Below are 13,836 nucleotides of genomic sequence, written 5' to 3' on the forward strand. Positions count from 1 at the left end.
GAGGGGACAACAAGTTCCATAAAACCAGAAATTATCATTCTGCTGCTGACAATACTAGAAATAAAGTAATAATTGTAATAATAAGTCATTATAATCCTTGCACTAGATACTAATCAGTAAATAACTACCATAGCAACTTCTCTTTTGTATTTTTTTCTGGATTTCTCCCCCTCCCCTCCAACCACTCTGAATTGCATATCTTGCCCCTCATATAGCAAAGGGGTGGAAAGGGTGTGAATTGAAAATTAACTCAGATCCTTCATTCCCCACTGTCTTAGAGCTATTCTCCACACAGGCTCAGTGGGACTGTCTTGGGGAAGAAAGGGAACATTTTGTGTGTTCCTGCTTATCAGCCAGAGTACCTGCTTTCCAGATGCACACCCTGATTTTCTTGATTTGTTTTTTTTCTTTTACAAGTAGGTCTAGGAAACAGAACAATGACAGGAGGATCATTGTGAGACAACCAATGTGCAGAATTGTAGCCAAAATCTGAATTCACCAGAAACCAATAAGCTGAAATAGCCACAACCAACTGTCCATAGCCTTGTCTACAATGGCTTTAAACAAAAAATATAAAGAGCCATGGACAGTTTCCTTACCCCTGTCCAGAATCTGATGTAAACAACATCCATAGAAACTGGGATTGTTAAGAAAGTTTATCCATATATCTGGATAGCAATAAAAAGCGTTTCCTAGGAAACTGTAAAAACCTGTACCAAGCAGTGTACAGCCAAGCCGAGAGGAACATTAGGTTGATTTATATTTTCAAGGTACAACTTTGCATGATCTCTTTCTGATCCTGTGATAATGTACAAGGAGAGCACATGTGAAGGTCAGGGCTGGTTTTTTTTTTTGTTTGTTTGTTTGCTTGCTTTCTTCTCTGAAACGTCTCTTGTGTAACTCATTGGTCTGGGTTTTCATTTCAATTCTCGTTTGCAATAACAGGGCATTACCACTCCCTGCGTCTGTCCTTCCTGGTCATGCCAAGGCTGCATCAGTAATTTCCTTCTGCTGCCAAAGAAACAACCGTTTCGTGTCTTCCCATTTCTTCAAGAACTGCTGCCAGCATGCTCAGGTTGCCATCAGGGAAATTCTGGGCTTCCCAGAGATCCAGGATAACCCCGGTGGGACTTGATTTCGTAGCAAAATAATTTAAGTACCTGCAACGAGCAAAAAGGAAACTTGCTGTTTTTGAGCTGCATGGAAACTACCTGAATTTATATGATTTCAATCCACCCGTCGTTCATGCTGTCAAGGTGCTCATCCCCTGGGCAGGCAGCCTGGTCAATGTGTCCATGTGCTTTCAGTGGGACTTTCACCAGGATGGTTTTGCACATACCCCACTCCCTAGGAGCTTCCCTGCCTGACCACAATATGGGCAACCCTGCTCACCTGTCCAGTTTCAGCTTGTGGGCCAGCATGCGCCAGTCGTGGCCTCTGGTCTGGGGAGCGTCCAGGCTGCTGCACAGCTTCTGCCTTATCGGGTGGGGGATGCTGAAAGCGCTGGGCCCCACGATGGTGGTGACAGTGCCCGCTGAGTCCATGGCAGGATAATCAATGCCAGTAGGTTCCTGAGATTGGAAAGACAGAAAAAAAGACTGAACAACCCATCGGTTTTGTTACTGAGTGAAGAAACAATTGTAGAACTACATCCTCTGAGACTCAGGGCTTTTAATTGCAGCCCTCTGCTAATGTAGCAAACACTAACATAAACATGTTAGTCCACTGGAAAACAGAAATATTTATAATCAATTTTGGGTAGACAAAAGGGTTTTTTCCTCCTCTTTTTTTTTTGAGGGTGAATATTACTATGGCCAGAAAAAATGGCCAGCTTAATGAATCACTTACTGGAAATAATGAAGGATCAGTCACTTGGACACATTTCAGAGCAAGTTGCTACTACTACAGCAAAGCTGGGCTTTCCTGGCATGGCTGACAAGTCCCCCTTCCCAGCATCTTCCCGAGCCCCAGTGTCACACCGAGCCAGCACCAGGCTCACACTACTGACATCCCTCTGGCAGTACCCAAGCTCTCTGAAGGCTCCGATGCTGTGCAGACCACAGACAAGCAGTCAGTACCACCCCAGGCACAAGCTGAGCCCTCATCTGCTCGTGACTTTGACTCTGGAAATAGATGGAGAGCATGTGTTCAGAGCAGGGGGTGGGGTAGGTGGAGGGCAGGCATCGCCCCCTCTCCCCAAGACACGTGCTGTGCTCCAAGGCAGTGTGGCAGCAAGTGTTTCAAGGGAAAAGTCATCCCCAAAGCCAGCTGGTCCCCTGCAGGTGTGGTGTTGATGCTCTTTGATGCAGTCCTCCCAGCTGGAGGGGTCCCCATGGCACCACTGCTAACACACTGGGAATAACAGCAGTTGGCTCCTCTGGGCAAGGATTTTTCTTCTCCTTGGCCTGGATGGATTTAGTGGCCACAGGCTTAGTAGCTGGTGGAAGATGATAGCTGGTCAGTTTGGATGGTTGGGTTTGTTTAGGAACAGCGAGGTCCTGCAGGGACCATGATGGAAAAAGCAGCAAACATGGCTGGTTCTGCCCTAATGCTGCTCAGTCTATTTCACAATTTGGTATTCTTTTTCTAGTAGAAATGCGGGAGCTGCTTCTCCTCCCCCTCTGCCAGATCACAGCCCCAGGCAGCCAGAAACACTCATGCTAAAGACTTGTCATTAAATATCAATATGTTTTCTCCTCTGTGGACTGTCTTGTTGCTTTGTGTCAAACTGGCTGTTGGGAAGGAGCTGTAATACCTAAAATAGTCTTAAAGCCAGGCGGCTCCTGGCTGAAGCAGCAATCACAAACCCCCCATGGATTTACTGGAGATGCTCACTGTCCTGTGCCATCTCATCCCCAAAAATGTATTCAGAGATGGAAAGGAAGAGCCAGTGTCTATGAGCAATGCACAGAATTAAACCTTCTGACTCCACTCTTTTATCTACACCAATTAATTCTCTTCCACTGTGTAAATATGAATTCTTTTTGGCTTCTTTTCTTTTTTGGTTTTTTTTTTTTTCATTTCTTTAGGTTTTTTTGTTAAAGGCATGACATTTTAAGCAATCAGTGAAATTTCTAACTAAGGAAGGTTTACACAATCCTGTAATATTCTCAATTAAAATGTTCAATGTGGCATCTGTATTGGGTGCCAAGGCCCTGCATCACAGACTGCCTGTCCCAACCCCAATACCCAACAACTTGGCAGCAGGTACTGCCCAGGAGCCAGGAAAAAGACGTGCCTGATGCTGGTGCTGCGTGCAGGCTCACCAACACTGGGAGGTCGGAAGTGGCAGCAGGGTGGTGGCAGTGGCATTGCAAACAGATAACCTTTTCTTTATACTCTGGACCAAAGGACACAAGTACTGCCCTGGCTCTCTAGGTGGTCTGCAGTCCCAGGGGCTTCAGGGTTGCTGCAGAAGGGGGCCAGGTATCTGTAGTATTGTGCTGTGGCTCTTCTGTGTGAGTATCAATGTCACAAAATAAAAACAGGACTTCAAAAATGATTCATGGGAAACCTTTATCACAATTTTCCTCCTGCTCTGCAAATGTGCATGTTTTGGCACTCACTGCATTTGTATTTTTGAGGTCCCAATGGTAGACACTGTATAAAGCCAGTATAAGTTTAATCTGCAGAAGTTTTACATCCTTGCAGGGGACTAAAAAGAAAGCCCATCAAGGGAGGATTCAGGAAACTGTTACTAAATTTTTATCGCAGGGTGACATTGGCAGAGAGACAGATGCAGCAATAAGGAAAGATGCCAGCACAGTCCTGCAATGCCTAACTGCTAGCTGGGTACCACTAGCCTAACCTCAAAAGAAAATGTGAGGAACCAGATCTGTGGTGGTTTCCTGATGCCTGGTCTGATGTCTTTATCACACTTCTCAAGGCATACATTAGTTTCCATGTTGCAGTTATTTCCCTTTTAGGTGATTACCCTTTCATCAGGTCTTTGAGTTATAGGATTTTTCCCTAGTTGTCCCTATATTCCAGCTCTTAGCAACCCAAGGTCTTCATGTTCCTTGCTGGAGTTTGGGAATATCACAAGGTGTCAACAACAAGGGGCAATTTTGCAGGAGGCAGCCTTGATCACAGTGGTATTGTTCACTCCCTCTATTCATCCTTGATGGATAGGATCACAGCACAAGACAAGAATATTATCCTGTTCTGAATCTATTACCAGGCCCTATTACACACAACCAGCTGAAGATGATTATAGTGTATACTTGCATTTCATTAAAGTTACTTTCAGTTCTTTCTCTTCTCTGTGAGGTTAAATTAGTGATTACCTCAATGCAGCACTTATTACAATGATTGTTTATGATGCTTGTTTTACCATCTGTCCTTAATGCTGTGTAGTCCCCAGATGAATCTGTAACTTTACACCCACTAACCAAGCAGATGTTTTGGGTAATGGTGCTCACTGCCAGAGCCCTACAGCACAAGTAACTTTCATCTCTGCTCTTGCAGCCCTTCCCCAAGCCAGCCAGCAGTAATGCTGCCTGAGAGTCTGCTCCTCACAGCTGCCAAGGTTACCAGGGATAAAACCCACCAGCACATTCACTGAAGTCAATGCCACTTCACACCTGAATTTGTTGCTCCATCTCAGCCCCAAGCTTGACTGCTCCATGGAGCAAAAATTCTCCAGGTGCTACACAACATTGGCAAAGCTGTCCCCAAACTTATGATAGTATTTATTCTGGAAAATGTCAGCCATCAAAAGAAAAATTGCCAAAGACAAAAGTCAGGATGTGTAGTAGTGGCAAAATATTAGGAGAAAAGTTTACTGCAAGCAGACCCTCTGATATTTCCTATTGCACCGCAGCTATTACGTGGGATCAGAGGGGAGTGGCTTATGGAACACACATAGTACTGACATTTTCCTATTCTCTTTTCTCTCTCTTCAGGGAACTATCAGGCATGATGGGTATCATGGACTGCCAAGGAGACAGGACCGTAAGAGCTTCATGAGATGTTTTAGGGAATGGTAGGCAAAGAGCTCCTCCTGATAGACACAGAAGGCAGCACTAGCAGAGAGACCAAAGCTGTTCTCCTCCTACCCTTGAAGGAGGGATGCTTCCTTCCAGATGACAGAAATTAAGGAAAAATGCAACAGGAGCAACAAAGCAATGACTTAATCTATTCTTTATGTCCATACCAGCAGTAAGGAGAAAAATGGGAAACACTAAAGAGGTAGCAGTGCGAAAGGTTTTACCTTCTTGGCCATCCCATATTCCTGCAGTTGGATAGAAAGGTACACAAATGTCATTTACCTCTGAGACAGAGCAGTTAAGCTGGAAGATCTGTCCTTCTCCTTCGACCTGCCGCACACACAGTTTGCACACCAGCTCCTGGGTATTCAGACTGAACCTTTCCAGTGTGAAGGTGCAGTGCAGGTTCCTCTGACATCCACTCCAGATATGGTAAAAGGGAATTTCCTGCAGGAAGAAAGCAAAAAAATATAGTCAGGGAGGGATATGGGACCAAGGCATGGATGCTATGTGACCAGAGATTGCAGGCTCTGTGCTAATGTGACTGCAAGTGATCCAGGGAAAAATTGTCCATGGAACTATAGCCTGAGTCCTGGTGTTTTTTAAACACGCCTGTGTGTGACAGTATTTCTTTAAGCCTCACTGCTAGCATCCAGTGTGAATGTTATGTTATGCTCACCTGGTATTTAGCCAGCAGCTTGCTCTTCCAGAGAGAATGGGCAATGTCATGAATGGACAGACGGAGGTTGTGGGTGCTTCCCTTGAAATGCAAAGCTTTAGGCTCTTCCAAAAGCTGCCCGCCCATCTGCTGCTCAAGCTGGAGGACCTCCTGCAGTATTGGGACAAAAAGAAGAAAGTGGTCAGGTTTCATCAAGACAGCACACTGGTCTTCTGAGTCCTCAAGGTTGTATGCTGCAGATGCTGTAACTTGTGTCATACAGATTAAAAAAATACACACAGGCATCACACAGAATTGTGTGTCCCTCTGAACTGGAACTGCATTAGTTGATCTGATTATAACCCTCCCTCCCACCTCCTTCATCCAGCAGCAGCCCAGCAGGGAGACAGAGTGTTCTCTCACCTATCCTCTAAGCAGAATTCTATACTATTCAATTGCATGCAGTCACTGTTTGAGTACAGAAATAGATCAATCTCCATTGCTCATCAAACTGGATATCTAATGATAGCTTTACTATTTGGTTTTTGGAAACTCCTATTTGTGCAGGTCCTGCTGACAGGGGACCTGTGCGTACCACTGGTCTGTCAGCTCATGGTCTCCTGCCCCATGGCAGAGCAGTACAGGAGATAACACATACCAACACTGACACTGGCCAGCAGGATGGCATGGAAACAGCCCAAGACACTGTGATGGAGCATTTTGTTCATACAAATACACAGGTTCAGGGCTACTGAAATATTGATCATGCAATTAAAAGCTAGCAAGCCAAGAGTCTGGTCATTTTATGAAGCTAAATATAAGCTTGCAATTAATAAGACCACAGTGGAGTGTTGTCTACAAACAGCCTAATTGTGGACCACATGGAAGAAGCAAGTATAAAGGCACTTCCATGAGCCCCATTAGAAACCAACATAGCCAGTCTCATGTGTCACATTTAATTAAAAGACTCAACCAGCCAACCAGTCTCATGTGGCTAAAGACAATCACACACAGTGGAGTTGCTCAAGGAATACAGGAGCATACAAAACTGGGATTCTGCCCCAGGCCAAATAAAGGAGCCCCCATTTTAGCTAAGCTGCTCCTGACCACATTAAGGGAGGTAGTAGGCATATAAGAAAAGCATCTGGCAGATTCTGAAGCTAAAACAATGTTCTTTTATTGGCCATTAGAGGAAAAGAAACAAAATCAGGAAACCTTTCAGGTTAAGGTTATGCCAATGAATCAGTTCCAGCTTCTTTCCAGTGCCACCTACTTCATCAAGATGTCTAGAGAGCAGTCGATAGTAATTATCTGATTACTATAGATCTTCATTATGTTCCAATTACCTCCCTGCAAGGTCCAGAAGATGACTTGTGGAACTGTGTGAGCTAATTGCAGCTGCCACCTCTCAGGCACGTGGGGCAGGTGTGCCGAGAAACTGCTCCTGCCCGTGCTGCAGCAGCTCTGGGAGCTGCACTATTGTGGGGGAAAAATGCAGTGTGATGCTGCACCATCCCACTCACCAGATCTGTGTTTCTAGTTTATACAACCCACTTCTGGTAGCCACCCTGGGCCACTGTAGCTCTTCCACATGCTCTAACTGGAGGATGCCAAGCAGCCCTTGCTTCTCCCATGCCATTTAGCTAATTAATTCAGAATTAATTTGGAGTCATGACTTGCACAGCAATTCAAACATGCTGGGTGGCTCCTGCCATACGGCGTTTTTTTAGAGCAGTGCTAATCTCACTGGCTGGCACCTCTGTGTCCTCTTGAGCTAAAACCTGAGCTGCATATTGCTTGCCCCATGATGAGGTGGCTTTGGTCATCCTGTCCACTGTGTCTCATCACCCTGCAAGGCAGGAGTTATTTCCTAGGAGAGGGAGCTCTGTAAAGTTTCACTCCATCACCTGTGGCACCAGAACAGCCACAGCTTCGGCCTCTTCATTAAAGGAGCACAAGCAAACAACGGTGTTCAGTCCAAGCTGTGCCTTTCTTCAATAAAAGGAAAAAAACCCAACGCATAACAGATAGAAGATCACAGGCTATTATGCCCATTTTTGGGTGTTTTTTTTGAAGACAGCTACTGTGCAGCACGAGACAGGTTGGGGAATGTCACCCTGCTACAGCCTGAAGTCCTTCACATGCCCCCAGTGTGGGAGGCAGCTGTTTCCATCTGTATCTGGCTGCTCAGCCCCTGCCACTCCAGGTCACATACCTTAATCTCAAAGGCACACATCAATAAAGAGAGCAAAGCAGATGGATTTCTTTATAGTTATCATATTATTACTTTTTCCTTTTTCTTTCTTTTCTTTTTTTTTTTTTTTTTAACCTTGGGCATCTTCTTCAAAGTGCAAAAATTAGCCTTAAAAAAAGAGGCCAGCGCTCAAGGTCACAACTCCCCTCATCCTTGCCTAAAAGGCATTTTTGTGAGCATCCCATCCAGGTGGCTCAGGACCCTGTGGGGCAGAGGATGCTGCATGTGTGATCAGTACTGAGCCCACACTGCTCCACAGCAGCCAGGAACTTCACTAAGCTGTTCCCACAATAACGGAGCCCTTATTGATGGCAAATCATTACACTTCCCTACTGTACTGCGGGTGCCGGCAGCTCAGCTGTGAGTGCTTACTCTGCATGATGAGAGGGAAAAGTCTGCTGGATAAACACTGCACTGAGCTTTATGCTGCAGCTACTTGTCCTCCTTTGGTGGCTGTTAAAACACATTCAGCATATGGCACACTCATTCCTGGTTGTAAATAATAACAGAATGCATTTGGCTGTCTATTGAAAAATACACACAATCCCCTACAAAGGCTCTTCCAAAGCTCAGGCAATGCAATATGGGAATATTGCTCTTCCCTACCCTTGCGGTGCTTTGCTCAGAGCAGCCAGCCTCAAGACATGGAGATGTTGCAGCTGGTGCTTCACCTGCTGCTTACAACCTTTCTTTCCTCTCCAAAATACTTCTAATGTCAGGATCTGCTGGCCCAGCCCTGCCTGCATGCCTTGGCCCCACACCCAGTGGTAACTACCCTGTGAACGCCTTCCCTTTGGCAATACAGCAGTGCCAAGGATGTCCTCCCAGCATGGCAGGAGCTGCTGCAGTACCAGCTGCTATGAAAGCATGTGCCAAATACCCCAACCTTTTCTTCTTCTATCTAAATGGTCATAGATGGAGTCTACACAACACTGTCACACAGATTGAGTCTACACAACACTGTCACACAGGGATGTACCAGTACACACTGGTTTATATGCACCAGTTTGTACTGGTGCTTATACACACTGGTCCAGAGCCAGCTCTTCCATCTACACCTATTTTATCATCTACAGCTGGTCTACTAGGCTTCTTTTTCCTCAATCTTCTCCTTCCTTACACTTCCAAAGAAGTGCAATTCATGCACTCATAAGAGTCTGTGGCCAGCAAGTAGATGTGTTTGTCCTCCTGCAAACCACCAGCTGGCTGGGTCTTCAACCCCATGGGTGCCACCCCAGTCTTGGGATGGACATGCCAAAGAGAAAGAAAATTAAAATGCAAGAACTGGACATAAAAAAGAAGTAGGTACTGAGTGGGATGGTGGCCTCCCGACTTTGCTCACCTTTCCTCACTAATCTGCAGTCTCACTTTGGGGTCTAACTGCAGCAGGATCCAAAGGAGTGACCTGTTGCCTTCCCAGATTTTGTCTGCAGCTTCTCAGGTGAAGGATGGTTCCCCTGTGTGCCTTTCCTGATCCCTTCTGCTGTCGCACTGAATTGGATTAACTTTACCACACAACTCTCTCTATAGTCTATTAGAAACAGACCAACAGCTCCTGAGTAATTCCTAATTAGATTCCTCAGCTCTGACTGCATTATCTGGCTGGCCAAGGCCCCTCCAACTCAGTTATTATTACCTCAGGCCTTGTCAAACCCATGGAAAATTGTATTATGCAGCACAGGCAGAAAACCATCAGGACCTTTGAAGCTTGATTGCTATGAAAGACCCTTTTCACTTTTTTTTTTTTTTTTTTTTTTTTTTTAAATAGGAAAAACAAAAGGGAAATCAGACCAGGGAAAATAATTGCTTCTAAAAGGTTGGTAACATCAATGCAGTGACAGAGACCAAGCTCCCAGAGGACAGAACCATGCTGAAATCCCCATGTGCCTTCTTCAACCCTTATACTTTGTTGCCTTTCTTACATGTACAAGAGCACCCTCTGAGCAAAGCCTAGGCAGGCAATATCAGATAGCATCAGGGAGGACAAGCAAGTGTGCTGCCCTCAGTGATGGCAGTCACCGTTCTGAAAAACACAAACATCTCCCAGCCAGTGTATTTGGGTTTAAATCCCAGTAATTCCCAGCTAGACGTGGGAAAACAAAAGCATGCACAGCAGCAGGATGACTCTGCTTAGTCAGGCTTTGAAATCACTTTGCCACAAAGAAGTGAAGTAGCACTACCTACAACTAAAGGAAAAACCCCACCTTTTAACAAACTCAGTTGTGCAGTTGTAGCTACATATTTCATGAGGGCATCTATTATAGATACCTTCTGTATAAATACAGGTATTTATGAAGAGAAATAGCGAGTATGGTTACCTCTCTGCTCCTCTGCATGCAGTAAGTGTGTTTGTGTGAATGCCAGAATTATGCAGGGAGAGTAAGGTTATCCAGTTAGGAATAGCAGCAGCTTTGGTTTATTCCAGTTGTGAATTCCCAACACAAAAAGCTGCACGCAAAGGGGTGTAATAAAGCAGTATGAAAGCAGGCAGTGATTAACGGGCCAGAAGCTTCTTTTATCATTATCAAGTATTTACAAAGAAGCATTTATATGTTTTCCCATCTCTGGGGAGCTGGCACTTAGCATTAAAAATACATGAATAACGAATGAAGCCCTGTGTACCTTATGGCCTTTTAATAATGCAAAAACCTTAGGATTCAAGATATGATACAGGTAAACAAAGGAAAAAAGACTGGTGGGTGGAAAATATTGTGAGATCCCTGTGCAAAGGACAATTTATAGCTTGTGAGGGTTAAACTGTAAAACAGCAGCTTGCTGTCAAGCTCTTCTAATCAGAAAAATAACCCAGGGAGCATGAATACATGGAGCAGAGGGTCCAGTCTCTGCTATGACTGCAGTCCTGTGACAACTGGGGAGGGAGAGGGAGAGCAAGCAAGAGATCAAGAACCACCTTAAGAGCATCCTGCGTGTCATCGAGGCAGTAGACCCGGATGCTGTACTCCAAGGACGAGCAGGACAGCGGTCCAAAGATGGCCAGTTTGAGACGTTTGGCTGCTGCCTTGGTGATTGACTGTCCCACCAAGGCATAGGTGCTGAGGGTTTCTGTCAGGATATGGCAGGCCTCTGGGTCCAGCTGGATATAGCACGGGGTGGTGAAATTTTCCTCTCCGACCACCACCACATCCTAAGAGAGAAAGAGGCCAAGTTATAGCATGTGATCCCTCAGAGCTGCTCTCCTTTCAGGCAGCAATGCCCCTTTCAAGCCTGGATGACGCAAAAAATCCTTGCTGTTTGCCCCCTAAGATTAATTAAGGTCTAAATGTCCTGCTTCCAGCTTTTCTCCTGTGTAGGCACAGGGAGCAGATTTCTCTGGGGTGTTGGTGATGATGTTGAAGGTCGAAAACTCCCCATCTTCACTCCTGCTTTTAAAGCCCTGGGCAGAGTTAGGCAAATAATGAAAATATCACCAAGACTTTATTGAAGAGAGGTATTGCAGAACTAATCACTTGGTGACCATGATTCAGCATCAGCAGTCTCAGGCATGCTGAATAAATAACTGCCCTTCACCTCCTAAGCATGACAATAAGGAGTTATAAAACCTCAGGGAAGGAAGTAACCTCTGTGACAGCCAAATACCACATCTATATGAAATATCACCTGCTGCTTCCTCAGAATAATCCTCTGTGACAAGACTGCAGGATGAGGAAAAAAAACGCTGCCTGAATGCAGATGACCTCGCCACCCTGGGCGTACAGGAAAACAGCTCCCCTGCTAATTTCTCCATTCAACCCTGCGTGTAATATCCTACACGCAACACGAGGTGCTTTGAATGGCTTTGAGAGGAAGCAGAAGCGAAAGGTCAGCAGCAGGTGACAGCCGCCTCTTGCAAAGCCACTGCGTGCCACACAACGCTCAGCACAACTTGTCCACTTCATCCCTGCTGCCTGCAGCTCTGCAGAACAATGTACACACACCTGGCAGCTGACAAAAGTGGCTCAGCTGGCATTAGGCATTAAGCTTGGCTCCCTTGGTCTCAGGAGAGGCAAACCTGCCATGTTTGCAGTGGTGGCACAACCTTTTTGGAGGGCAAGGTGCTGCTCCATGGCGTGGCTCTAGCAGGAGGTGCTGCCCCGAGTGATGCTGCAGGGTGTGCATCAATGTGTGTGCACACGTGTGGGTGAGGCTGAGCTTGGAGGAGCTGCTCCAGAACTGACAGGAGGAAGAAGGTTGCTGTGTGATGGCCAGGGGCCCCACGGATGCTGCACACATACCAGGGTGTGTGCAGGGCTGGCAGAGCAACCTGTGCCTAGGGCAGGAGGAAGATGGGGGGAAAATGAAGAGGTGCCAGTAACACACAGCCACAAATAAGGAATGCACGTGTGGTGCCACGAGTTGGGCTGTGGGGTGTAGATTAGCTGGCGAGACAGAGCTGTGTTTGCTGCATGCTCCCTCCCAGCAGGAGGAAGAGCCAGTGCCACAGGCAGGAGGCCAAACACGAGAGGCTTTTGAAGACAATGCTGGATGTGGCACTTCTGCTGCTGTCAGCCCAACTGCCTTCAGAAGCCACCCTGACCTTATTAAACTTACCAGTAGGAGAAAGTGTTCTTGCCAAATTAATTATGAGACCAAACTGGTGGCAGCAGTGACCTAGGAGCACAGAGCTGGAAAGGAGGGCTCTGTCAAGATGGTCCAGCCCTGCTGAAAGCATCACTTCATGCTCCAGTTATAATGGGAAGATCCTTTTGCCACTCTGCCTTGGGACATTCTCCTGCTATACTACTGGCAAGGAACCACCTCAGGCTCACACCATGGAAATCTGCTAGTACCAGGAGGTGCCAAAGTGCCCCAAGACAGATCTTTGCATGGGCACATGGCAGCTTAGACATCTTGTAGGGAAGGACACTCCTGCCTGCCTGTAGCAGTCATGGAAACCCCCACATACAGGCATCCAGGTTCAGAAAGGTAAGCAAAGGACGAGCAGAGAGCCCTGCATGCAGCCAGCACACAGGCTGGAGATCTGGAGCCTCACCTCCCATGGTCCCTGGGCAGCCTGGTGCTTCAGCTGGATCTGCCAGTCCTCTGTGTTTGGCTCTGCGCAGTGGTGCATGGTTAAAATGACAGGCCGGGTTAGCAGGGCTCCTGGTGGGCCACAGCTCACCACTGGTGTCAGCAGGGTCTGGCTGTCTTCTACAGGTGGCCTGGAAAGGAGACAGAAAGATGGACACATTAAGTGAGTTGAAAAAGACAAAAAGGTTCATTTGGGTGTGTAAAAAGAAAAAATCATTCTCTTAAAATAAAAAAAGATTGTGCAAGCAAAATAGGTGGGTTTTGTTCTCCTTCATTTTCCCCAAATCCATATTTATTTCCTTTTTTGGCTTGTTTTTGTGCCAAATATCATTCATGTGTCAAAATGCAGGTTTAGGTGTCAGCAAATTATAGGCCATACTTGCTAATTACACTCCACTCTGAAGGATCCTTGCAGATGGTATGCAGAGGCTTCATTTCACCCACTGTAAAAATGTGGTCACTACTGCATTTGGCAGTTCTTTGGTGACACACAAAATTGAATGGTGGCTCTTGTAGGCACCACTTGTGAGAACTATTTACTGTCAGGACAGAGAAAATTGACAAAGAGAGGAAGACAATGAACTAATAAGCATGTAAGCATGAATGAAAGTGGTGCACAACACATCTGAGATGTGGAGTTTGAGTTCTGAGGCATCACCAAACCACTGACACTCCATTTTACTTAAAAGGCGTTCATATCTACGGGAATGTCTATTGCAAATAAGCAATAGCAGGGAGTAAGTGTCACTGCTGGGGAGGGAGAAAGGATGAAGGGATGGTAAGGAATAGTGCAAGGGTAAAACACACTTACAAAGCCCAAGATTTCTAGTGATTACCCCAAGTTGTTCAGCTAAAAACACAGGTATTACCCAGAGTGCTTGCTGCCAGTCACTAGGAATTGGTGTTAT

General features: G+C 46.0%; 1 protein-coding gene across 2 annotated transcripts in view; it reads right to left on the reverse strand.

Annotated features, from left to right (window-relative positions):
• Positions 1–821: 821 nt before the first annotated feature.
• UNC5C (unc-5 netrin receptor C) overlaps positions 822–13,836 on the reverse strand; it is a 243,144-nt gene continuing 230,129 nt past the window's right edge. The window contains exons 11-16 of one of the 2 annotated variants that reach the window (XM_041484245.1): positions 12,891–13,059; positions 10,812–11,045; positions 5,668–5,817; positions 5,271–5,435; positions 1,393–1,571; positions 822–1,160 (exon numbers count right to left, since the gene is read on the reverse strand). In XM_041484245.1, coding sequence (XP_041340179.1) covers positions 995–1,160; positions 1,393–1,571; positions 5,271–5,435; positions 5,668–5,817; positions 10,812–11,045; positions 12,891–13,059 — 1,063 coding nt within the window. In that variant the 3' untranslated portion in view covers positions 822–994. The remainder of the gene's footprint in view (positions 1,161–1,392; positions 1,572–5,270; positions 5,436–5,667; positions 5,818–10,811; positions 11,046–12,890; positions 13,060–13,836) is intronic. The other variant, XM_041484244.1, reaches the window with a different exon arrangement.

This window comes from Pyrgilauda ruficollis, unplaced genomic scaffold (genome assembly GCF_017590135.1).
Source record: "Pyrgilauda ruficollis isolate IOZ18807 unplaced genomic scaffold, ASM1759013v1 scaffold65, whole genome shotgun sequence".
Classification (NCBI taxonomy): domain Eukaryota; kingdom Metazoa; phylum Chordata; class Aves; order Passeriformes; family Passeridae; genus Pyrgilauda; species Pyrgilauda ruficollis.